Source organism: Notamacropus eugenii, chromosome 3, assembly GCF_028372415.1.
Source record: "Notamacropus eugenii isolate mMacEug1 chromosome 3, mMacEug1.pri_v2, whole genome shotgun sequence".
Taxonomy (NCBI): domain Eukaryota; kingdom Metazoa; phylum Chordata; class Mammalia; order Diprotodontia; family Macropodidae; genus Notamacropus; species Notamacropus eugenii.
The window spans coordinates 328,531,904-328,557,984 of NC_092874.1; the positions used below are offsets into that span (position 1 = coordinate 328,531,904).

General features: G+C 41.1%; 1 protein-coding gene and 2 long non-coding RNA genes across 4 annotated transcripts in view; 1 reads left to right on the forward strand and 2 right to left on the reverse strand.

The window, feature by feature from the left end:
- Nucleotides 1-7,944: 7,944 nt before the first annotated feature.
- Nucleotides 7,945-11,207, reverse strand: LOC140496752 (uncharacterized). Its single transcript, XR_011964387.1, has 2 exons — nucleotides 10,515-11,207; nucleotides 7,945-9,046 (listed from the first exon to the last, which is right to left on the reverse strand). It is a non-coding gene; the product is annotated as an uncharacterized lncRNA (long non-coding RNA).
- Nucleotides 11,208-20,496: 9,289 nt separating this feature from the next.
- LOC140496754 (uncharacterized) lies at nucleotides 20,497-24,183 on the reverse strand. Of its 2 annotated transcripts, XR_011964389.1 has the most exons (3): nucleotides 24,045-24,183; nucleotides 23,530-23,723; nucleotides 20,497-20,859 (listed from the first exon to the last, which is right to left on the reverse strand). It is a non-coding gene; the product is annotated as an uncharacterized lncRNA (long non-coding RNA). The 2 variants fall into 2 exon arrangements; XR_011964388.1 differs by lacking the exon at nucleotides 24,045-24,183 and having other exon boundaries at nucleotides 23,530-24,000.
- The window catches only part of PTCH1 (patched 1), an 88,731-nt gene continuing 85,895 nt past the window's right edge, over nucleotides 23,246-26,081 (forward strand). Inside the window, exon 1 of the mRNA XM_072596908.1 lies at nucleotides 23,246-23,600. Coding sequence (XP_072453009.1) covers nucleotides 23,592-23,600 — 9 coding nt within the window. The 5' untranslated portion in view covers nucleotides 23,246-23,591. The remainder of the gene's footprint in view (nucleotides 23,601-26,081) is intronic.

Below are 26,081 nucleotides of genomic sequence, written 5' to 3' on the forward strand. Positions count from 1 at the left end.
TTGATGTTTAATCTTTAATCTTTTCATCTCCATTTAACCACATCCAACTTACCTTGGTTCACAGATCTTACATTACAGGTTCCTATGCAATATGGATCTTTATAGCACTGGACTTTCCTTTCATCACCAAACACATTCACAGCTGAGCTTCCTTTTAGTTTTGGCCCAGCTGCTTCATTCTTTCTGGAGTTATTTGTAGTCACTCTTTGCTCTTCCCCAGTAACACACTGGACTCCTTCCACCCTGAGGGCCTCATCTTCCTATGTCATATCTTTTAACATTTTAATACTGTCCGTCAGGTTTTCTTGGCAAAGATAGGAAATGATTTGCCATTTCCTTCTCCAGTGGACCACCTTGTGTAAGAACTCTCCACTATGACCTATCTGTACTGAGTAACCCTGCATGGCATAGCTTATAGTTCATTGAACTATGCAAGCATCTCCACCACAACGAAACAGTGATCCAGGAGGGAACCATATGCCCAGCAGACAAGTATGGAGTCCAGAGCAGCAAATGATGTTTCCAAGTATCCATGTAACCAAGACATACTTGGCCTGTTCAGAACCTATGATTTCATTGGTACTGAACTTGTGGTAAGAAAAACACACTCTCAAAAACGCACTTAGGTAATACTTTTGCAACTTAGAAAATTGACTAGAGAACACACAGCAGCCAAATGGCCTACCAGTGTGTATCAAAGAAGATGTCAGAGGTCTTCCAGATTCTAAGATGGACTACCTATCAACTGCCAAGCAGCTTCCCAAGAGGAATATACCTAGTCAACTGAGATGGTGATGCTATACTCTGTCATTCCATTCTATCCTCTTGGTGATACACATGGACCATTTAAAGGGAACTGGAGATATTTAGCATGGAAAAGAGAAGACTAAGAGAGGACAGAGATGATGAGAGAGAAATATTTGTCTCTCATATTTTTCTGTTACTCGGAAGAGGGATTAGATTTACTTTGCCCCCCATCCTTACGCAGGTGCATAACTAGGGCCATTGTGGGGCTAACGACTAAGAGGTCTAGTTTCAGTTAGATATGAGGAGACACTTCCTGATAATCAGAGCTATACAAAAATAGAATGGTCTGCTTTGGTAAATTGTGAGTTCTCTTTTAAGTGTTCAAATAGGAATTCAATCCAAATAAAAGAAAGATGACTTGTCAAGGGAGTTATAGAGAGGATTCATATTTCAGGTAGGGATTAGCCCAGAAGACCTCTTAAATTCCTTCCAAAGCTAAGGTTTTATGGTTTATGGGCACAGAATCAAAGGATTTGGAGCTGGAGCATGCTTTAAAGAACTAGTCCAGATCCCTCATTTTATAAATTGGGAAATGAGGAGGGGAATTGATTTGCTCAAGTTCACACAGTTAGTAAGTGGCAGGATCAATATTTGAACTTGTCTTCTGTCACCAAATCTATCATTCTTACCCACCATACTATGCTGTCTTCTGATATGAAACTCCAATGTAGTGAAAATGGCAATATTATGATACTTAAATCCCACCTCAGCCTCTCATGATCCCTTGTGACCCAGAGCTCACACAGGCAGATTTGGGCTATCAAGTAGAGGGGATTTCAAGTACAGGATTCTGTAAGGCAGCTCTGAGTCAATATATTTATGCTTGTGGTTCCTTCCAAACACAGGGAAAACAGGACTTAGATAAGAGTGAGCCATGGGCTAACTTTATTCATAGTTTTAATAAACAGTATGGTATAGTAGGAGGTGTCAAACTTGGGGCCCATAAAGTTATATGTTCCCTGTAGCCTGAACCAGATTAAAATGTAATTGGGAAATGCTTAACAAAATAAATACAGATACACTGAGACATAGATAATGCTCATTTGTGCTTTTCTAAGTAGGATCTATTTCTGTTTGCATTTGATACTATTTTGTTATAGTTCATTTTGTCATTGTTTCGTATTAGTTGCTGCAATCATTTCAGTTATTTCAGTCGTTTCAGTTGTGTCTTACTTTTCATGACCCCATTTGGGGTTTTCTTGGTAAAGATACTGGAGTAGTTTACCGATTCTTCTGCAGCTCACTTTACAGATAAAGAAACTGAGGCAAACAGGGTGAAGTGACTTGCCCAGGATCATACAACTAAAAAGTATCTGAGGTCAGTGGATAGAGTGATAGATTTGTGTTGAGAAGACCTGGGTTTAAATCCTAGATGTGGTCAACTTAACTACTATACAAACTTGGGCAAATCATTTCTTTAGCTTCAGTTTCAACAACTATAAAAAAAAAAGATCATTCCACAAGTGACCTCTAAGGTCTGTTTTAGGCTTAAATGTATGGTCCCATGATGCTATTTGTGTGACCTTGAACAAGGCACAACCACTTCGAGACTCAGTTTCCCCATCTCTAAAATGAGGATAATAATACTTGCACTGTTTCACAAGATTGATTGATGAAAATACTTTACAAACCTTAAATCAAGTGCCTCAGTGGAGGAGGCAGGCCACCCTGCTTCCCCACACCTTCTTAAGCTAAGACCTGAAATTCACATCAGTCTAAATAATGATCAAAAATCCAATAACAAACTACAATTTGTCTTGACTCTGGAACTGCACAAAAATCTAGCCAGAACCCCAAAAGAAATAAGGCAAGGGAAGGCCAGCAGGGCTAGGAACAGCAAGGCTATGAAACTGGCAACTTCCCACTGTATCCACAGACGGGCCAGAGACATGACCTATAGCTATAAGGCACTTTGTCCAAAAGCAGCAAGAGACCACATTTTTCTTCTATCACTCTCCTCTCCGGCCCCCCCCCCCAAAATCCAGGAAGGTTTGAAAGTCCCAGATGGTCAGAAAGCTCCAGGATGATGACTTTGGACATTCCAGGAAGGGTCAGGAACCAGTGTATCTTGGCAGACCCAGACAATCAGGTGACCAGAGACTTCAAAGTCCCTAGGACTCTGTCCAGAGATGCCATAGAATAAGAGTTCTTAACTTTTTGTGCATCATAGACTCCTTTAACAGTCTGAACCCCTTTCAAGTTGTTTTAAAATGCATAAAATAAAATAAGTAAGTTTACAAAGTAAACCAATTACATTAAAATACTTATCAAATACTTTTTAAAAAACAAATTCATAGTTCACAAGAACCCATGCCATTAATGGCCTTGCAGATCCAGCTCAATCAACCTCAAAGACCCAAGGGGATCTAATCCCAGAAGATGGAGGTCAGTGCTGGAAGCTTGATCACTCAGGGCAAAGCCAAGGCAAATCCATCAGCACACTAAAAAACCTTCCAGTAAGGAAACTGGAGTCTTACTCTGGTAAAAACCTCAGTTTAAGAACTGAAGTTGGAGACATGAGTAAACCAGAAAAGACAATAACCAGAAACAAAAGATTCATTGTAGATCTAAGGATTCCTTCCTCAAAAAAAAAATCCAGCCTTGAAACAGAGTAACTTTATAACATCTACAAGCAGAGACTCAAAGGATAAAAAATGAATTTTCCACAAGGACTACATGAATATCTATAAGAAGTGAAGCAAGGGATTTTGAAATGAAATAAAAGTTCTGAAGGAAAGAGGTAGAAGGAAAATAAATAACTTAGAAGAGAAAGTGGTCAACCTCTCCTAAAAACAAGAACAGATCAAGCAGAAATCAATGACTCGATGAAAATTAGAACAAAATATTAGATGACATATTAGAACAAAATCAAAAGACTGGGGGAAAATTGAAAGAAATGTAAGATATTTGTTATAAAAGATTACCTCAAAATCAGGTCAGAGAGAGAATTTGAGGATCATTAGACTCCCCAAAAACATTTTTAAAAGTTTAGTCACTATATTTCAAGAAATTATAAATGAAAACTACCTAGTTCTATTACAACCAGAGGGCAAAATGAAGATAGAAGGAAGCCACTCATCATCTCCTGAAAGAAATTTCAAAAGAAAAAGTCCTATAAATGTCATAGCTAAAATTCAGAACTTCCACATCAAAGAAAAAAAATACTACAAGCATACAGAATGGAAGAGTTAAAATACCAAGGAACCACAGTTAGGATCATAAAAGAAGAAATCCTAAAATATAATATATTAAATCTTTCAAAGGGTGTAGGCTTATAATCAAGAACAATTTACCCTGAAAAACTTACTATAATCCTGGAAAGAGGACAGGGGGACAGTCAAGGAAAGGATCTCTAATGGAATAGAGGTCTTTTAAGCATTCCTTATTAAAAAAATCAGAACTGAAAAGGATCTTTGAAACAGAAATATAAATTTAGAAATATAAATTTATTTGTGCAGTTGGAAGGGGTTATATGATATTGTAATGGGGAGAGAAGAAATAAGTGTCTCTTCAGAATCTTAAAGACTGAGACAGGAGAGGAGAGTATAGATGTGTAGATGTGTATATCTGTATTGATATTCTAGAACCAGCAGGCAGTTTCAGCTAGTTGCCTCACCCTACACATACCCCTTATGGGGACTAAGATCATAAAACAAAGAAGGCTCGTTCATGGTTCAACGTCCCTCTTCTCTAGTGGCCTAAATAGTCTACCAGTAATCTTGATATGCTCTTAATTTGTTTAATAAATTCTTTATTCACAGACAGTGCCAAGCTAAACTTTAACATACTCCCTATCTGTATTATCACAAATTCTGAATTAACATATTTCATATTAGTAATATTTTGCTATTTTGTACAAGATAAGAAAAGCTGGCTGGTCTTAGGGAAATTTTATAGTTCTTTTAATGACCTCGTTTCACCCTAAAACAGATATTATATATATGTATATATATAATATATAATATAATATGTATTTTATATATATATATATATATATATATACATATCTTAACACTGATATTCTTCTGGTCATGTCACATGATTTTGAGTCTTGGAATACCATAATACCCAAAGAATGACAGCTGAAGATCATCCAAAGGGCAATGGAAAGGTGCCTGGAGGACATGAAAAGTCTGCAAGACGTTATAAATATAGGCCCCCATCACCTCAAAACTGGATTATTGAAACTGCCTTTTAATTACCCTCCCTGTCTCATTTCTTATCACTTAAGTCCATCCTCTCCTCAACTATTAAAGTAACCTTCCTAAAACACAAGTCTGATCATGTCACCTCCACCCTGACTCAATAAACTCCAGAAATTCCTGATTGTCTCCAGTATTAAATAAAAAACCCTCTGTTTGACTTTTAAAGCCCTTTAAAAGTTGTACCCTTCCTTTCTATCCTTTTTAAGTCTTACTCCCATTCACACTCTACAAATCAGTGATACAAAGGCTTCCTTGTTCTTCCTCACTTAAGTCATCATGTCTCCCAGTTCTATGCATTTTCACTGGTTGTCCTTCATTTCTGGAATTATCCCCTTCCTCAACTCCACCTCTTCCTGCCTGATTTACTTCGAGTCTCAGCTAAAATCTTGCCTTCCATAAGATTTAATTTCAGTGTCTTTGCTCTGAAAAGAACTCCAGTTGATCCTGTATATAACCAGTTTGTACAGGTGTTATTTACATATTGTCTCACCCCTGAGACTGTTAAGTCCTGAAGGGTGAGGACTATTTTTTTTTTTTGCCTTTTTTGTATCCTTGGTGCATACCATAGTGCCTAGAAAGTAGTAGGTGCTTAAAAATGCCTATTGATTTGACTTGGCAAATAAAGAAGTATCCAGGAGAAACAGCATCAGAGACATGTACAAACAGAAAAAAATAATCTAGTCACCTAGAGAGAATGAAGAATAATTGATGGGTAGTCTATGTGATCCTTTGGTATTCCTGAAACATCAAGAGAAGAAAAGAAGAGCCCCAGTTTGTTTAGTGAGCTCTTACTAGAGAGTTTATAGAAAGATCATAGATCAGTCAGTCAGTCATTTTTTATTTATTAAAATTATTACTATGTGTCAGACATTGTGCTAAATACTGAAGACACGAATAAAGACAAAAACACTGTCCCTGTCCTCAGGGAGCTCAAATTCTAATTGAGGAGACAAAAAGTAAATAATTAGGTACATATGAGGAAGGTGGTTTTAGAGGTGATGGTACAAGCAACCATGGACACATGGAAAGATCTCCTTTAGGAGGGTGAGATTTGAGCTGGGTCTTGAAAGAATTCAATGAAACTGAGAAGAGAAAGTGAAGGGAAAGTGAGGTCAGTATAGCTGTACCATAGAGCAAATGGGAGTAGAAGTATAAGAAGACTGGAAAGTTGACAAACTTTAAATGCTGTACAGAAGACTTCATTTCTGACTCTAAAAGGAGATACTGAGTATGGGGATGACCTGGACAAACCTACACACTAGAAAAATCCCATTGGCAGCTGAGTACAAAACAGAGTGTAGAGATGGTCAAGTCAGGAAGCCTATTTGGAACATATAGCCAGATTTTATTTGGTGTGAATAATGAATCTCCTAGCCCCTGACATACTAAACATATATTTGAATTAACATTATTCAGAGTTATAATTATATAAAATGTGGTAATTGGTTCCAAACCAAAAGAAATTGTGCAATGTAAATTTGAATAATACAAATACTAGAGGCTTCGTCATTCTCATTAATTGGAAACTAGTTGTATTGCAGTTATCCAGGTGAGAGGTGATAAGAACCAGTTAATATGATGGTGGCTAGGTGAGTGGAGAAATGAGATATGTTACAAAGGTAAAATAAAGATAAAAAAAGATTGGATGGATACATGAAATGAAAGTAAGGGTTACAAAAAAGTTATAAACCTAAATGGAGGATGCTACTACCCTAGATACTAATAGGGAAGCTTGGAAAAAAGGAGAGTTAGGGGTTAGGGGAGGGGAAAATGGGAAGATGACTTCTATTTTGAACAATGTTGAGTTAAAGATGTCCAAAAAACAGGTGACCATGTTAAAATGTAAACCACAGTTCTAGGGCTAGGAAGGGCCTCAGAGGCCATCTAATCCAACTTTATACTCAAGGAAATTGATGCCCAGGAAGGTTAACCCCTTGTTCAAGAGTCCGGATGGTCTCATTATACCACACTGTCTTGGGCATGAATAACAATCACACAGGAAGTACAAGCAAGGATAGGTTGTAGCCTACATCAGGGATGTCAAACTTGAGCCCTCTGTACTTTCAAGTGCAGGTAAGACAAACTAGATTAAAATGTAATTGGAAAATTTTAAAAAAATAAATAAAAATACAATAAAACATATGTATATCCCTTTTAAATGTTGTAATAAAGATACAATTCTCAATTGTCTTCCCATGTAGGGATGTAAAAAGTTTGCCTTGTGTTTTTTTCCTGTTTATCTTTTTATTCCTCTCTTGAATGTTATATTTGAAGATCAAATTTTTCATTGAGCTCTGGACTTTTCCTCAGAAAGGTCTGGAAGTCCCTTATTTCATTGAATGTTCATGTCCTTGTCTGAAATATTATGCTCAATTTTGCTGAGTAGTTGAACCTTGGTTGTAGTCCAAGCGTCTTTGTCTTATGGAATATCATATTCCAGTCCCTCTGATCTTTCAATGCAGAAGTTGCAAGGTCCTGTGTGATCCTGACTGTAGTTCCACAATATTTGAATTGTTTCTTTCTGTCTGCATGCAGTATTTTCTCCTTGACCTGATAATTCTGGAATTTGGAATGTCAATATTCCTTGGCATTTTCAATTTAGGATCTCTTTCAGGAGGTGATTGATGGATTCTTTCAATGACTATTTTACCTGCTGATTTTAAGACCTAGAGGCAGTTTTTCTTAATGATTCTTTGGAAGATACTGTCCAGGCTCTTTTTTTCATCATGATTTTCCAGTAGACCAATAATTCTTAGATTACCTCTCCTGGATCTATTTTTCCAGGTTAGTTATTTTTTCAATGAGATATTTTACATTTTCTTCTACTTTGCCAAGCCTAGAGGCCTGTATTGGGCTACCCGAGTCTTTCTTACCTGTCCAGGTCTTCGGCTGGCCACGCCGGATGCACGTATGAGAGAAAGGACGTTCCAGAGTCAAACAGGGGTTGAGCTTTATTACAGGGTTTCAGTTACAAGTGCAGGGGCTCTTCTTTCTTAGGACGAAGAGGGGGAGATTTCCTAAGAAGGCTAAGCTTAAGGGAATGGAAGTAGAAGTACAAGCGGGGGAGAGAGGGGGAGGGGAGAGAGGAAAGAAAAGAAGCGGAGCCCTACTTTTCTCTTTGGCTCCACACGTGCTAAGAGCGCTTTTAGGCTTCCTGAATCCTACTTAATCTTCAGCCACACAGTTTGCATCTCAATACCATGCTGTTAGGTAACTAGGTGTGCTCCAATCCGGGACGACCTCGAGGGCAGGGAGACTCCACCCATCAGGTATCTCCGGGGGAGAGGCGGAAATACCCGAGCTAGCCGAGCTAGCTCGGTCTGACCTTCTCGAACCCCCGCTGTTCATGGAGGGCCTCGTAAGACTCTAAGATTTAGAAGTCCCACTTTTACCTGCCCGAGACTGTCCACACGGAATTGAGCTTCCAGTCCCAACATATCCCCTTCTTTGTTATGCGCGGAGCGCACCTGGCTCTAGAGCAAACAGTGGCTGGAGGCTGAGTGGATTAGGAAGGCCTTTAGCATATGAGTACCTTACAACAAGACTTCATTCACACAGAAATCTGCAGCTAGCACAACTGACAAAGGGAGGCATCAAATAAAACAAAGATGAAACTAAATGGCTGAGTTACAACAGGGGAAGTGCAATCAACTAAAATCCCAAAGCATATTTTAAGAGAAGCAGCTGGTGTAGGCGCCTTACACCACCACTCCCTTAATCTTGCAAATGGATCTATACAGGTGGAAAATTGGTCACCTCCTCCCCACCCAAGTGTCCTGGGTTTGTGATATCAAAGTCCTCATTCAGCTGGTGAAAAAAGGATGCCTAGATGGGAAACTGTCAGCAGCAGTGTCTGCGGTTGTGATGAGGGCTGCCTCCTCTCTGGGCAGCAAGGTTAAAGCTGTCAGCAGCAGGCTCAGGTGGTGTATGATCCTTCTCCGGGGTCTCCGTCGTCTCCGACCTCGGTTCCCACCTACGGATCCTTCTAATGGGAATCCATGCATCACTTTTTCCTGTGGAGACACAAACATACCCTCGACCCCCTATTAGTATCTTAAAATGTCTCATAGCTGGAGTAGTATGTGCGTTCCTTGAGACAGCTGTATCAGGCTCTGATTGTATTAGGCCTCTTGATCTTAGCTTTGATTGTATTAGGCGACCTTTTCCCCTTCTTTGTTTAGCGAGGATCGCCTTTAAGGTAAAGATGATAAGAATGCATAGTGGCTCTTTACTTAGGTATAGCTGCTGCCAGGTGCTTACAAATGCTTCATTAACATCTGTAAGGAACCTGACTTTCCCAGATTTTTTCTTTTTAACAAACACAGGAGCATTCCAGGGTGCTAATTGCTCCTTAACCAATAGTTGTAGTGCCTGGAGTTTTTCTGGAGTCAAGGCCCAAATCGGGGTGTCTGACTTCCAATTCAAGGGTGGGGACTCCAGTACAACAGCAATGGCCCTTACTAAAAATTTGATAGCTTCATCCCGAGGCGGCTAATAGCCATTCCGGCAATCAAAACATAATCGGAGGCTGAGTACTGTAATTGATTTCCTGTAGCCTCAAACTGCCCTGTTCCTGTAAATTGCTGATAAGCCTGGGGGGCCTAAGCCCCTAGCCCACCGGTAGTGCTCTTTACCCTCTGAGAAAATTCTGATACCCAAATCACATTCTGCCCAGGGGTAAGGCAGGCTCTAGCTAAGCTCTTCCAGTCATTAGGAGTCAGAACGAACTGACCGCTGAGAGTTTCAAGCATGGCTATAACAAAGGGTGAATTAGGGCCATGCTTGGTACAAGCCTCTTTAAGAGTCGCCACTCTCTTCCACTCTATAGGTATGTGGCTCCTCCGAACCCCACCAGGGACACTGGGGTCCGCTATTTCTAACACAGGAAATGTCCCTACATCTGCTCCATTCTCTATAGCCTTTCCCATTCCTTCTTCCAAACTGGACTGTGGCCCTGAACTGTCCGACCAATGGAGCAGGTTATAAGGAGGCGCGGAGGGAAGGCACGGCGTATTCTCCCCTGCCTCGCCTTTCCCATCCTCTAGATGGAGCTCCGAACCTATTTTTTCTCTACACTCCTTAACTTTCTGCTCGCCAGGGTTCTGCTCGCCAAGGTCCTCCCCTCCCCTCTCTCCGCTTCCACTCTTATTCCAATCCCGCCCTGGCCTCTCCGGCCCTTCCTTACAAAATTCTCGGAGGTCGTTTAACTCTATTGTGACCCCCGCCTCCCTGCATTCCCTGTGAAGTTTCTCAGCCCAGACCTCCTGTTCCTCTGGCTTTATTACTGGCAATTGATTCCTCATCCCTGCCCTTTTCCCAGGGGTTTGGGAAGCTTCTCTCCCCTTTCTCTCCTTCCGAATCTAGGATTCGGGACTCGCTTCTTTCACAGCCCCTTCCGGGTGTACCCCAAAAGCACCCAGGATTATCTACGCTCCCAATCCCTGTTGGGGCGACAACTGCCAAGCCTAGAGGCCTGTATTGGGCTACCCGAGTCTTTCTTACCTGTCCAGGTCTTCGGCTGGCCACGCCGGATGCACGTATGAGAGAAAGGACGTTCCAGAGTCAAACAGGGGTTGAGCTTTATTACAGGGTTTCAGTTACAAGTGCAGGGGCTCTTCTTTCTTAGGACGAAGAGGGGGAGATTTCCTAAGAAGGCTAAGCTTAAGGGAATGGAAGTAGAAGTACAAGCGGGGGAGAGAGGGGGAGGGGAGAGAGGAAAGAAAAGAAGCGGAGCCCTACTTTTCTCTTTGGCTCCACACGTGCTAAGAGCGCTTTTAGGCTTCCTGAATCCTACTTAATCTTCAGCCACACAGTTTGCATCTCAATACCATGCTGTTAGGTAACTAGGTGTGCTCCAATCCGGGACGACCTCGAGGGCAGGGAGACTCCACCCATCAGGTATCTCCGGGGGAGAGGCGGAAATACCCGAGCTAGCCGAGCTAGCTCGGTCTGACCTTCTCGAACCCCCGCTGTTCATGGAGGGCCTCGTAAGACTCTAAGATTTAGAAGTCCCACTTTTACCTGCCCGAGACTGTCCACACGGAATTGAGCTTCCAGTCCCAACACTACTTTTTCTTTCTTTAGATTTTGTTTGACTGATTCTTGATGTCTCACAGAGTCATTAGCTTCTACTTGCCCAATTATAATTTTTAACAAATTGTTTTCTTCAGTTAGCTTTTGTACTTCCTTTTCCATTTGATCAATTTTACTTTGTAAGGAGCTATTTTCTCCATTTAGGTTTTGTACCACCTTATCCATTTAATCAATTGTACTTTTTAAAGAGTTGTTGTCTTCAGTGATTTTTTTTCCATTTTGTCAACTGCATTTTTAAAAGAATGGATCAATTTTTCTTTTATCTCTCTAATTTGGTTTTTAAAATCCTTCTTGAGCACTTCCAAGAGCTTTTTGGGCTTCAGACCAGTTCATATTCCCTTTTGAGGTTTCAGATGTTGGTATAGTGTCAATTCTATCCTCTTCTGAATTCATATTTTGATCTTAACTATCCCCATAGTAAGAATCTATGGTCTTTGCTTTTCTAATTTGCTTCTTGCTTATTGTGATTGCCTTTTTCCTGGCTTTTAAAGTGGATCTCTGCTTCTGGGGAACAGAAGAGGGTTCTGTCCCACACTTCTTGTGCTGGGGGGTTAGGGACCTGATTATTGGCTTTGTGTGCTATGACCTCTGGTTCTGGCAGCTGGCAGCTATATAATGCTGTAGCTTCCCTGGTGCTGAGCTGGAGTCAACTGGTGTGTGCTGAGGCCAGGTGAGGTCTTTCTGAGTTTCCTCAAGGTTTCACTGAAGCTTGGGGTTTGAGGTACAGGGGAGGGATGGTCTGGCTGCTGGGGGTCTCCTCCTGCCCTAGGGCTGCACTAGAGCACAGGTAGGCTCAGCTGCTGGTGAATATTCATCTGCCTTTGTGTCTGCTGAATGGCTGAAGAGGAGAAAGTGAGACTGGTGACCTGCACAGCCCTCCCTCACTCAAAACAAAGTCAAGTGCAAGTCATGTCATCATTTCTCTGATGTCATGGTCCTCTTTGAAAACAAAGGACAAATGCAACCTATGAATAGGCCAAGCTGCCTAAATGGAGACCCAGCTAGCTAAGTAACTCCTTCCCTTTCCTTCCCTTCACTTCCCTTCCCTTCTTTTCCCTTCTCTTGCCTACCTTTCTCGTCCCTTCTTTCTTTCGTCTCTCCTAAAGCCTTGGACCCCATGCACTCTGAAGCCCATGGATTGAACAGCAAAGGGTCCCAATCTCAATGACTGGTTTTGGACCCTCCTGGCTTAGAGTGAACGTTAATAGTAGCAGTTTCTCTTTGAAATAGCAACCCTAAGGCTCCTGCCCCTCCCAGAGTGATTTATCTATTTATTTTTTCTTTTCTATTAAAGGAGCCATCCCCCTGACTACCTTTTAAAGAGGCTTATTCACTGAATGGGCATTGTCTCACTTTAAGTGAGTACCTGAAAAGGTTTTAGCCTAAAAGGCCAAAGTCTCCCATTGCATCCTGGGCCCTCTCCAGTCATCCTGATGAATATCTGGTCACTGGATCCAGAAGGTTCAGGAGGAGAAAGTGAGGCTGGAGACCTTGTACAGACCCCACTCACTCAAAACAAAGTCAAATGCAAGCCATGTCATCATTTCTCTGATGTCATGGTCCTCTTTGAAAAAGAAGGACAAACACACAACAACCTGTCTGTCAATTCCCCTGGTCATGCAAGGCACTCCTGGGGTCCTCATGTTGGCATTTGCCAGCTCCACTACTCTGGGGCTCAGGATCTCCAGCTGGTCAGCTGAGGTGGGGCTTGCTGGGATGTCTCCCTGTCCTGTACTGGTTCCCTTCAGCCACAGCAAGAGGGACTTTCCCTTTCATCCTCTTAGCCTCCTGAGCTAAAAGACTGCCATGCCCTTTCTGCTGGCTCCACTATTCCAGGATTTTTCCTGGGGCAATTTTCTCTGGGTTTTTTAAGGTCAAGAAGGGAGGGTGGGGGCACTTACTGCCTACTGCACTATTTTGGCTCTCATAAGTTTAAATAGGTGACTTTCAAACATTCAGTTTATGGATCGATAGCCCCTGGAGTAGCTGCTGCTGCAGGCCCTGGACAGAGCTCCACTTCTCTCTCACCCAGTTCTGACAGATCCCCAGGGGCACTGGTATTTACTTCTGTTTTCTGTTGTTGGCCCTCAGTTTCAGTTACAAATACACTAGACCCAACAGTTCAAGTCATGGCAATCTTAGAACCAGAATTCCAAGTGGGATATTTCAACCAATTAGCTGGTCAGTAAAGCCAGAGAAGCCAGGGGGCCTGGGATGGTGGGTTTTGTTCGGGCTTGTAACTTGGGACAGTGTTTTATAGCAGCCAAACTAAACTGTGGACCTAATCTTCTCTCTCCCAGAGACTAAGATGGTGCAAGGGGATGAGGAATGGGGTAGGCATTAAACCCCAGGTATTGAGGAGCAAATTTGCACATTTTGGATTATCTCTTTTGAAGTAAATATTCCTTTGTAAAAGCTAATCTTTATCTTACTGGCTAAATGGAACTGGGGTATAAGGGCCTCACTCTCACACTTGAGGGACTCCATTGGTGGATGCTGTAGCCTTTGGCAGAGCCTAGTCACACATACCCCCAAACCCTTTTAAGAGTACAGAAGAGCCCTAAGTGGGAGTGGGATGAAACCTAATCTATCTGGCCTTCCAGGCAGCAAGGGCCATGGTAGCCAGTTTTACATATTTTAAAATATTATTAGGGGGAAAGAGTCCATAGGCTTCACTAAACTTCCAAAGGGGTCTTTGGCACAAAAAAATAAATAAAGATTAAGATAGGGGAGGGGCACAGATCCTTTCTACCTTAAATGGTTTGATTCTGCAATGATTCATTTGGTGCCCTAATTCCATATTATACCAACCATCTTTTATGTACATCCCTCTGTTTCTTTCTGCAGTGATATAATTCTACAATTTAGATTTTGCTGTGCAAGCTTAGAGAGGAAAAAGATTTTAGAAATCATTGAGCCAAAATATTTTATCTTACAGATAAAGAAATTGAAGTGCAGGTAAAGCTAAATTAATTTTTCAAGGTTGTTAGTCATTTTTCTAAAGGACAAAAATGATTATTCAAAGAACAAGGGTAACTTTAATATTTGACCAGGCCCTCCAGTCGATATTTTTGCGTATTAGTAATTTGTAGCAAGGACTAGGATTGGAAATAGGGAGAGCACTTTTCATTAAGTTAAAATGAGTGCCTTTCCCATCTACAATTGTCATGCCTTAGGTATAGATGGTGCATCCATGGACATAGGCCATAGAATAAGTACAGGAGTGGACCTGATGAGACATATACACCTTTTTCTAGAGCCTTTAATTATCCAGCTGAAAAGATTGTAATTAGTGAGAGGGGCAAGAGAGGGGAGAAAGGAAGGATTAAGAGCCTGAGTTTGATTAGAGCAAGGAAAGGGGTTAATAAACCTGATTTGAATGTATAAACTTTTGTCCATACAAGGACACTTTGTTTCAGAAAGGAATAAATGAGTATAAAATGATGGAAGCAGAGACAGGGTGGGCTTTATTCATAGGCTGAGTAGGTAGACACCAATAAAGTATGATATTAGTGATTACAGAAGGTCTTTCTAGTGCCTTATATAAACAATATTAGAGTTATTCTTTTAAGCCAAGGCACAAAGGATCCATGTCGAGATATATCATATTAAACAAATACCTACCATTAACATGTTAGAAAAAAATTGACTTATCAAATTAGCCCTAGCTATCCTTAGAACCAGGTTCTGAGGAAAGAGATAGCCCAAGAAATGGTGAAGGAAGTTTGATGGAGAAGAAAATTCCACAAAATGAGACAGTAACATCTAAAGAAAGAGGCAGTATAAAGGAAATGGAGGACTGATGAAAACAAATTTCACCTCCGTCATAAATTTGTCCAGCTCCGTGCCCTTGTTTAAATCCTCAATAGTATCCAAGACAGGAAAGGGAAGTTTACAAAGTGACTGAACTCCCAAAGAGCCAGTCCAGGCGTCGAAAATGAAAGGCATCAGAAACGCTGAAAAGACCATCACCAATATCAGCAAGATATCTTTTGTATTGGACATCTATTTAATCGATCAGATTCCTGTGATGCTCCATGCCTCCTCATGTGTCCCTTATGCCATTACTCTACCTCCAGTCTTCCAACATGTCAGTCACTTTTTAAAAAGGCTATTGTCCCAGGTGGCTCAGGGCTAGAACACTGCTTCCAAACAGCCCCATACAAAGTGACTAATCATTAAGATACACAGTGGTCTCTCACCCTCCTTCATTATAAAGCTCTTTTATTAAATTCTCCCCTCCCCAATCATTGGAAGCTGTGGAGAATCAGAATAAGTCAGAATGAAAATAAGTAGTATTAGGAAGAAGGAGAAGGAGGAGTGGAGGAGGAGGAGCAGGAGGAAGAGGAGGAGGAACAAGAGGAGAAGGAGAAGGAGGAGGAGAAATCTTCATTGTCATTGTCCGAATAATACTCCTTGCTTCCCATTGCCACTTTTGGATTCTTCTACTACTGTCACTCCAGAACCTCTCCTCCTTTGAGATGCCCTCAATCTGAATTTATCAGTCAATCAAAATTCTGGTAGCTATAATCTACCAACTCCCAGGACACTCTCCTTCCTTCCTTCCTTAATGACTTCATTACCTGACTTATGATATTTCTTCCGCAACTCCTGCCCTTACAGTAGGGGACTTCAATACTCAAATTGATGCTCCCTCAAACACTGTAATTTCCAGGTTCCTCAATTTACTTATCTTCCATGACCTGCTCTATAACTTCACCTCAGTAACAAACAAAGATGGTCACATACTTGATTTTGCCATCTTTCACCAGTATTGTGTGATTATGTTTCATGAATTCTGAAATTCTTTTATCTTCTTATAATATGTTATCATTCTGGATTTCTCCCTGCCTTAAAGTCATTAATCCTATTCTACATTTCAACTGTGACCTCCAGTTCTGGACCATCACACCTGTATGAGATATACTCTTATCTCACTTTACAAGTATTATCTCATGATCTTCACAACAACCACCCTGGGAGGTAGATGATATTATTATGCCCATGTTACAGATGAGGAAACTAAAGCAAATAAAGGTTAAGGTTAAGTGACTTGTCCAGAGTCACAATAAGTGTTTGACATTGGATTTGAACTCAGGTCTTTTTGATTCCAGGCCCAGTGCTCTATCCACTGTGTATTACAAGAAAATCTTTTTCTGTTTCCATTCCCCACCCCATTTTATTCACTCTACTAGAGTGACTTTTTTTATCCCTCCTCAAACCTCCCATTGTACCATCTATACAAAACACACACACACACACACACACACACACACACACACTTAGCTGAAAACTTTGCTTGATGCTTCACTGTAAAAAATATTGAGGGCATTCCACCAAGAGTTCCCTTTTTTCCCCTTCTGTTTCCTTTATGCCTTTCCATGCACACATGACCTCATTCCATCCAGTCTTCTCAACCATCTTCCCCCTTCATCATCCTTTCTCTTAATAATCTTCAATTTCTTACTATCACCTGCTTCTCTGCTGCCTACAAATACAAGCATGTCTCCCCATCCAGAAACAAAACACACACACACACACACACACACACACACACACAAACCCAAGAAACTTATTTGATCTGTCAGTCTCCATTAGCTATCCTATGTTCCATATTTATCCTTTCTTTCATGGCTAAACTCCTTGAGAAATCCATTTATAATTGATGCCTCCACTTCTTTCACTCTCATCAATGTTGGTCAGGCAAAAAGTATTTATTAAATATCAACTGTTTGCTAGACACTGTACTAAGCTCAGGAGATATGACAAAAGCCAAAAGACAGATCCTGATCTTGAGGAGCTCAGTCTAATGAAGGAGACAACATGGAAATCGCTACAAACAAGATAAATAAGGATATATTAGAGGAACAGGAAGGCAGATAGTAGCATTAAGGAGATAAGGAAAAGGATTCTTGTAGAAAGTGGGATTTTATATAAAACTTAAAGGAGGCCAGGAGGGAGAGAGTTGCAAGTGTCTGGGACTGCATCAATCAGTTACAACTTCTCATTCCAAAGTTACCAATGATCTCTTAATTGGCCAATTTAATGGATTTTTCTTTATTCTCATTTTTTTTAACCTCTCTGCAGTCTTTGATATTGTTGGTAACTCTTCTTGATCCTGTCTCTTTTTTCTAGGTTTCTATGACACTGCTCTCTCCTGTTTCACCTCCTACTTTTTCTGACTACTCCTTCACAGTCTCCTTCGTGGGATCTTTCCCTAGGTCATGCCCATTGACTTTGGGTGTCCCGAGGGCTCTGTACTATGTTTTCTTCTATTCTGGCTCCATGCTCTTCACGTTGTGATCTCATTTGGCTCCCATAGATTTACTTATCCAGATTATTTATCCTACCCTAACCTCTTTTCTTGACCTGTAGTCTCCCATCTCCAACTACCAACTGGACATCTCAAATTGGATGATCCATAGACATCCTAAACACAAACTGAGCTCATTATCTCCCCTCTCCCCAAACCCTCTATCTTCTCTTTCCTATTGATGTCAAGGACACTATCATCTTCCCAGTTTTTCAGGCTTACCACCTAGGTGTCATGCCCAACTACTTATGCTGTTTGCCAAGTCGCAGCAATTCTATCTTCTCTAATATATATTTCCTATGGTATAGCTACCACCCTGGCAAAGGTCCTAAGGGCATAAAAACCCCATCCAGGTGGAGACATGGTTCATCCACCTTCGAGGATAGCCAAATACCTTGAGAGTCACCATATACTGTCCTACAGACCAGATTGCCTTTCTATATGGAGATGAGGAGGGGATACCTCTATAGAAATTACATAGTACTGCATCCTTGTTACATATCCTTGCTGTGTAAGGGCAGAGTAGTGCCCATTTTGCTATCTGTTCAATGCCTTACAAGTGTCTCATTCATCCCACAATTGAACAAACAGGTTGTCGAAATTAATGCCACCCTTTAATATTTGGCATAGTCAGTAATTGAAATGAGGTAAGATGGTTTCATGACTCACATCATGGTTTAGTTAGGAGAAGAACACTGGAAATATGGAGAGTGCAATGATCAGTTGATGGGACACAGGTTGCCGCTCACACAGAGTGATTAGCTCAGTGAGTGCTAAAAGAGGCTGCTAGAAAGGCTGAGAAAACAAATCCAGAATTCTCTACTTACTGTTGACCATTCGGCAGAAGTTGGAGCGCTAAAAAAATAAAACTGAAAGTGAACTGATTCAGCACATTTAGCAGCTAGAGACAGAGATTTCAGTTTTTAGGGACCATGAAAGGAAAGCTGAGGGACAACTAATGGATCTGGTGGCACTGAAAATGAAGAGATCTCTCCCAGTGGAGGTAGAGACTAGCAGGCAGTAGCCAGGAAGTAACCATATGATTGGTCTCTGTCACAAAGGTTCTAATTCCTCTGCCTCCCTCTGAGATTAGTCATGAAACAAGTGAGTGACCAGAACTGAGAAAGACATTTGGAAACTCCCACAGGTGGTTAAAAAAAAAGAACCCCTAGAATTATCTTATTATTATCTTATTGCTGTTCCTAAAGGATGATGATTCCTTGCCCAGATGGAGCAAGAGGTCAACAGACCTTTTTCACCAAGAACCTGGAGTGGTTGCAAGTTCAAAGAAACCTGATAAATCCTTGGAGCTATGGCTACTAAAGGAATTATATGATGGAGTCACTGCTAAGTCATTCCACACAGGTGACTTCCATTGGCTTGAAGAGGTTTCTAAGGACTCACTTTTATAGAATCAGCTAAATACATTAGCTTTTCCAGATGGGATCCAGTCTTTTATCTTTTTAGGAGGCTGAAATGGTGAATAATTCACACTTGATTCCTCTTGCAGCAGTTTGCCTGACAGAAATTTGCAAGGGATAGGGTGAATATCCTAAAGGAAGTGAGTTTGATGGATTGTATCTGTGCCTCATTTGAGAGAGTTTTGAAATCATTTAAATGGCAGAAGGTCCTCAAAAACAAAGATGTCAAACATACACCCCACCCACAACATTACTAAGCAAACCAGATTACAATGTAATTAGGAAATATTTAGCAAAATAAATAAAAGTGCAATAAAACACAGATAATGTTAGCATATGGTTTTCTAAGTCAACATTGTGGGCAGGAATCTTTGTGTACAGTTTTGTTTTGTTTTGTTTTTTTAGTTTGACACTACTGTTCTAGAAAATCCTTAGGACCTTGCCACCATGAGTATGGTGTGTGATAGGACCAGGGTCCCCCTTATTCCTTACCACAAGGATTAATTCCCTCCCCCCAAAAAAGCTTTCTTTCCCCAGGACCTAACTGGCCCCTGCTTCTCTTGTCACTTGTTCCTGGTCACCCAAGGGGATAACAGGAACTCCTTTAACTTGGCCAGTGTCTGAATGTCACTTGAATATACCTTGCCACATCTGTAGAAGGTAAGTGCTACTTGCCTCCTTCTTTCATCTCCTTATTATGTTAGGGCAAATTAAACCTTTTGTTAATTGTTCATTGGCTTAAAAGTTCCTCTTTTCATCCCAAAACAGAACCTAAACCAACAAGGTATTAGTGTTAGGCCCACCCCAATACACATCACTTCAAGCCAGGAATATTGTAGTAACCTATTATTCCTGCCTCCTCTCCCCATTCCAGCTATCCTCCACTTTGCTGCCAAAGGGATCTTCCTAAAGGGTAGGTTTAAATCTCTCTCATGCTCTCTCTGTCTCTGTCGGTCTCTCTCACACGCATGCATACACACACACACACACACACTACTCTACACCCCTATTCATCAAATATAAAATCCTCTGTCTTTTAAACCCTTCATAAACTATCCTCTTTGTACCTTTCCAGTCTTCTTACACTTGACTCCCCTGTTCTCTAAAATTCAGTGACACTGTCCTCTTACTGTTCCTTGAACAAGACACTCCCATCGCCCAGATTTCTGCATTTTTACTGGCTGTCCCCCATACATGGAATATTCTTCCCCATCCTGCACCCCCTTTATCTCTGCTTCCTGGCTTCCTTCAAGTCTCAACTAAAATTCTATCTTCTACAAGAAGCCTTTCTTAGCTCATCTTAGTACCAGTGCCTTCCCTGTGAGATTATAGTTGTTCAGTCCTATATAACTCTTCATGACCCTGTGGACCAACTGTCTAAGGGTTTTCTTGGCAAAGATACAGGAGTGGTTGGCCATTTTCTTCCCATTTGATGCAGGCAGGGGTTAGGTGACTTGTCCAGGGTCACACAGATATTAAGTGGATATTAAGCTTCTGGCTATCCACTGTGTCATCACCTCTAGTGTAAGCTGTATAGATCCTGCATGTATATAATTGTTCTTATGCTGTCACCTTCATTAGAATGTGAACTACTTGAAGGTCAGGACTACTTTGGTTTCCTTCTGTCCCCAACACTTAGCATCTGGCACATAGTAAGTGCTTAATATAAATGACTGTTGACTTTACTTGACATTGTCCAAAGAACAATGTTAAGGCCAAAAATAGGGTACATTTGGGGACATCTGCTTGGTGTAAATCAGTAGCAGTCTAATTCACTAAATGACTGCCACCTCCTTGCTTTACTTAGCAAAAAGTACATTCCAAAAGTTCTGGGCAAATTTCCCCATTAAAAACAACATAGTTCACTCAAATGACTTCATTAGCCAGAGCTGTTTTTCTCATTGCTTATTCTTCTTTTTCTCTGTATCCCAGGCCACCTTGCTCTGAAATGTACTTCCTTTATTTATGCTGCTTTTCCCTCTGTTTACACCAGAGCATGAAGCAAAGTCTTTGATGTGACCTGAAACACAGAAGAAGAAAAAATATTTATTGAAGGAAAACATTCATGTTTTCCACAATTGTTAAGACCAATCTGACCTCACACCCTTTGAGATATTCACTCATTCATTGAGACACATCTGATCTTATTGAAAATCAACTGATATGAAATTATTTCCTGGACTAGTATAACTTACATGGCTACATGACATTATAAAGTTTGGTTATTTAACGATTCATTAAGATTAATATTCTGGTAACTCAAATGACTCTAAATCAAAATAGATAATGGTGAGGACAATATAAACTTCAGCTTTTCAGTCCATATTTTTTGATCTGCCTAGAACCCAGAGAAAATGTTAGACTCTATTTAAAGATGATTTAATGTGTTATTCTCACTAAAACTTTACTTAATGTACCCATAATTTACACTTAAATAATCTTGCAATTTTTTTGAAGTACACCTCACTGTTTGTGAAGCCTTGCTAATAATACAAAAGAAAACAATTCAAAATGACAGTTTAGATAGCTTAGCCTTAGTACTGCTGCTTGGTCCGCAGTAAATAGGATTCTGCATCACTTCTATGCCCATGTATGCAGTTTGAGCTGGGTTCAGTCCTGAGGATCCTAGCCTCTAAAAACCAGGGGAGCATGAGGGGGAGGTGGTGGAGAGATTGGGCTCCAGGTTCTTATACTTTGCCTCATTAAAATTCTACCTAAGTGCCCTGGAACAAATTTATTTATAGCTTAAGTTATGGCTAATATCTATAGTTTCCCCAGAAAGGAAAAAGTAAAAAGGAACTCAGTATGAATCAGGCATGGGACAGGTAATATTTGCCTAAAGAAATACTAAGTATAAAGAGCACAAAATCACAAACTGACTTAAGTTTCAATAACTTAACTTATAAGTATGGCATAACCTGTTGAGTGATTAACACCTAAATCTCAACAGAACCTAGAGCAGTATTCAGAATTACTAATTAGGCAATCTGCATTTCACTTTGGCTCTGCACTGTCCAAACAACTCCTGGAACATGCCTGCTGGTAAAAGGGCCAAGCTTGGGTCAATAGTCTCAGTGGTTGCTGTCTTCTATTTGGCAGAAGCTTCCCCTGCCACCAGCCCAAGGCCTCTGGATTTCTTGAATTCATAAGGTTGTCTTCAAGTCTAGACATGTCCATCCAGAGAACAATGTTCAGTCAGTTCATACTCTACAGTATGCTTTATAAATAGTATTATATTATTTATCCTTTATTAAAATGTTAAACAGATTTTCCTGGGTCACTTCCTCATCATTAAATTCTATAACGTGATAACGTTCAAGGAAACTCTTGCTTGTTTTTAAAGAATAATCACCAGCCATTCATTTAACCAACATTAAAATGTGACTGACTTAAAAATGGTACTGTTGGAAAGATTGCTTGTGTAATCTATCATAAAGCATAAAAGTAATATTAGGCAAAAATATGGAAGTCTCATTTAATTGCTTCTCACAGGGGCTAATAATCCTAGTTTCCAAGGAACATCACTAGGAGCATTCCTGAAGCAAGCAACTTCCTACTAAGCCCTAGCAGAAATGACAGGAGTCAACCTGAAAACCAGCATGGTACAATGGAAAGTGTGCTGGATTTGCTGAAGGAAAACTGGAATTCCAGCTTTGACATTTGCTGGCTGTGTGACCTTGGGCAAGTACTTTAACCTCTCTGGGCCTCAGTTTCCTCATCTGTAAAACTTAGTGGTTGGACTAGGTGAGCTTTAAAACCCCTTCCAGTTTTAAATCTATGATCCTATCATCCGAGGAACAGAAATCTTGCAATACTGAACATTTAAACTAGTCATCCTTCTGCCTCCGCTACATGCCTGTCCCTCTTTTTGACGTTCTATTGCCCTTCCTGCCTGACATCTATGCATTTATCCTATGCAGAAATCCAGGTGATGGATATTCTTGTAAAGAAAAAAGCATCCCTGTTCCTCTCCAACCCCGTATTTTTTCTTTAAAGGGGATTAAATGCTACACAAACATTTGTGATGGGGAAAGGGAAGATGGGAAAAGGAAAGAGGAAGAGGGGAACTCCAGTCTCCCATTGCTTTTTGTCTTCTGCAGTCTTGAGAGGTGCAGGCGCTGTGGGTTCCTGGACTAGAAGAGCTTAGCTAGGCTGGGCTGAACCCAGGAAAGCCAGGGAGGGAAGCTGTGCCTCCTGTTTACCCAGGAGGGCTGTGCTGATAGCACGTTACTTTAGTTTACTTTGCTTTCCTAGAGTTTATTGTAAAGGGGTAAAGTTTTCGGATCCATCACGTGACCCTGACAGGTCCTGCCTATTGAGAGGCAGACCACCCACACAGAGAACGATGAAGCTGCTTAATAGAAACAGGCATGTAATTGTGAACCCGAGCAGCACTCTGCAGAATGCCTGCAACCTAGCAGGATTATTTTTTTACACTTTCAGTTCCTTTTGTGAAGAAGCAGGAGGAGGAGGAGGAGGAGGAGGAAGAAGAGGAGGAAGAGAAGAAGAAAAAGAAGAAGAAGAAGAAGAAGAAGAAGAAGAAGAAGAAGAAGAAGAAGAAGAAGAAGAAGAAGAAGAAGAAGAAGAAGAAAGAGAAGAAGAAAAGGAGAGGGGTACAAGAGAAGGGAGAAAGGAAAAGAAATTGATGTGAAGTCAAAGTCCCCCCACACCCACCCCCCCGTCTACTTACCAACAGAAGAAGCAGTAGCGAAACGGCCCCAGATTCCCTCCTTCTCAGGAAGGGGCTCCTTAATGGAGATGGTGAGTGAGAGATTTCCCTTTTAAAATCCATCCTATCCTATCGCCATCCTGTACAGAGACTTGTGGCTGGCAGCTACCTTTGGTGCTGATACCTGAGGTCGCCGGCAGGGCTACGAGGGAGACCTAGGGGTGAGAGGTGTTGGGGTTCATCCTTGCTCCCCGCAGGCAAAGAAAACGGGTGGCACAGCTGGCTTCATTCCTCCCAGAGAAACCAGCGCTCCCTGAAGGGGGCCGGCTGTGTGTGTCTGCGGGGGGTAAGGGGTGGGGGTGGAATAGGAGGGGGGAACTGAGAGTCCCGCGGAGCCTCCGCCGCAGCCAGTCTTGCCCAACTTTTTTTATTTAAATGTTTCTCTCTCCCCCCCTCCCCACCTCCCCCTCGGTCTTCCCTCTAGGCTGGAACGGGGGGTGTCTTTGGTCATGCGAGTTATCAAGGGCAATTCTCACGGAGTAGCTCTTCTCCGATCCCATTTTCACGCCTGGAAGGGTCTCCACCCTGGCTTCCGCTAATCAGCCCCTGCTGGTCCTGGCTACTAATTTGAGACCGGGAAGAGAGTGGTTTACAGGAACAGAGGAAAGGGGATGGCTACAGCCACCGAGGGGTAGACAGATAAGAGACGGAAGGAAAAAAGAAAGATGACCAAAAAAAATAAAAAAAGAGGAAGGAAACAGAAGAGGGAGGGGAATAGTGGGTGGACTAGGAGAAGGAGAAGGAAAGGAGGGGGAAAATAATGAATCTCTAAATGCCACAGTTTAGAGAACACATTCTTACCTTTTTCTCCCTTCCAACCTACCCTCCCTTAGGGGGCATCGCCTAGAGTGGAAATCAAGGATCCAATAGTGTTTGCAAAAGAATGAGTACAGACTTCCTTTCCCCTCCGCCCTCCCTCCTCCCCAGACAGACACTGATACACCTTTCCTACCACCCACTGAAACACGGGGGAAAAGGCCAAGTGCCAAAGCAGCATTTAAGTATTCGAGATTCACCTTGCCAAAAACTGGAAACTAAATCATTGTGGATTTTATTTGGAAGCGTTTGTATGGTTGGAGTAAGGGTGAGGGGAGAAGTAGAATTATTTGTGTCTTGGGGAGAAGGAAAACAAAAAAATGTAGGGAAGGGAAAAGTTAAATCATATTGTCTGTCCCAGGATGCACCCTAAGACTCATGGATTTATTATGCAGGTCACATACTGGAGAAGCAGATGGATGTATTGTAGATGTCCTGGGTGTTTCTAAGGATAGCCTGATAAAGAATATGTCTAAGTCATACAAGGTGTTAATCTTGGCACGGACCTATACACTCGAGGATCAAAGAGGTTGGTTGAACTGACATAGGAGGTAAATAGAAACTCCAACCTTAGGACCATTCCAAAGCTTAAACTAGTGAATGAGAGATGAATTTTTTCCAAGTTTCTTCCTTTTTTCAAAATGAAATCTAGTTTATGCATGAACAAACTCCACAATGGATATTTTCTCATCCTTTTGACTTGTGTGACCCAAAAAGAACCAAGTGGCTTTTACTTTAAGGAATCACACTCAGAGAACTCTAGTTTCATTGAGTCTAGGATTTTAACTCTACTTCTCCCATTCTTTGCCCCTCCCCTTGTGGGGAAACCTAGTTATAAATAAGAAAGATCCACCATGGTTGACTCTAAATATGTTATAATTGGATAACTGGAGTTTGAAACCACTACAATAGTCCTTTTTCATCACTGTCTGTGTGTTTGGTGTTTGTATTTGTGTGTGATTTGGGGTTTGACCTCAATAACTCAACATGTAATTGACTCCATAAAGAAAGACCATGTTCTTTAGTATATCATCTTTTGTTGTTATCACTGATTTCTGGATGCCATAGGTGCATTGTTACCAAACAAGGAGCATTCAGTTGTGTGTGTTCTGATTGTTAACATTTCTTTCCACATGGCTATAAATATCTTTGATTGCATTATCATTTCAAGTTAACAGACTGAACCAAGGTGGGCACCTTTAGGTTTAATATACTCAGACTAACTCTGGAGTTTTACACGTCATCTTAAGTACAGTGTGAGAGGTGTATGTAATCTCTGGTTCAGGCTATTAGTGTTTTTATGCAACTTGATTATAATGTGACAATATATTTTGAAAAAAGTCTACACTTTGGAAATAGTTTGGGAAAAGATATATTTTAAGTTTGTTGTTGACAGTCAACTGACAAATCACAATGAATTAAAATCTTAGTCTTTCCTGCTTTTATTCTTATTTCACATACATACACAACACACACACACACACACACACACACACACACATACACATACACCTTTTATTTTCTTCTGCCTCTGCCCCAGTGTATAAAGCCCTATTGAGACATGTAGGCGTGATGTGTAAACCGGATTAGCAGTATGAAAGAAAGACACACAATAAGCTTGAATTGTTTTACTTCCTTTTCATTTCTCATGCCTATATCTCTAATAAATTTGTTGCTCCAGCAGTGGGTCAAAGGGA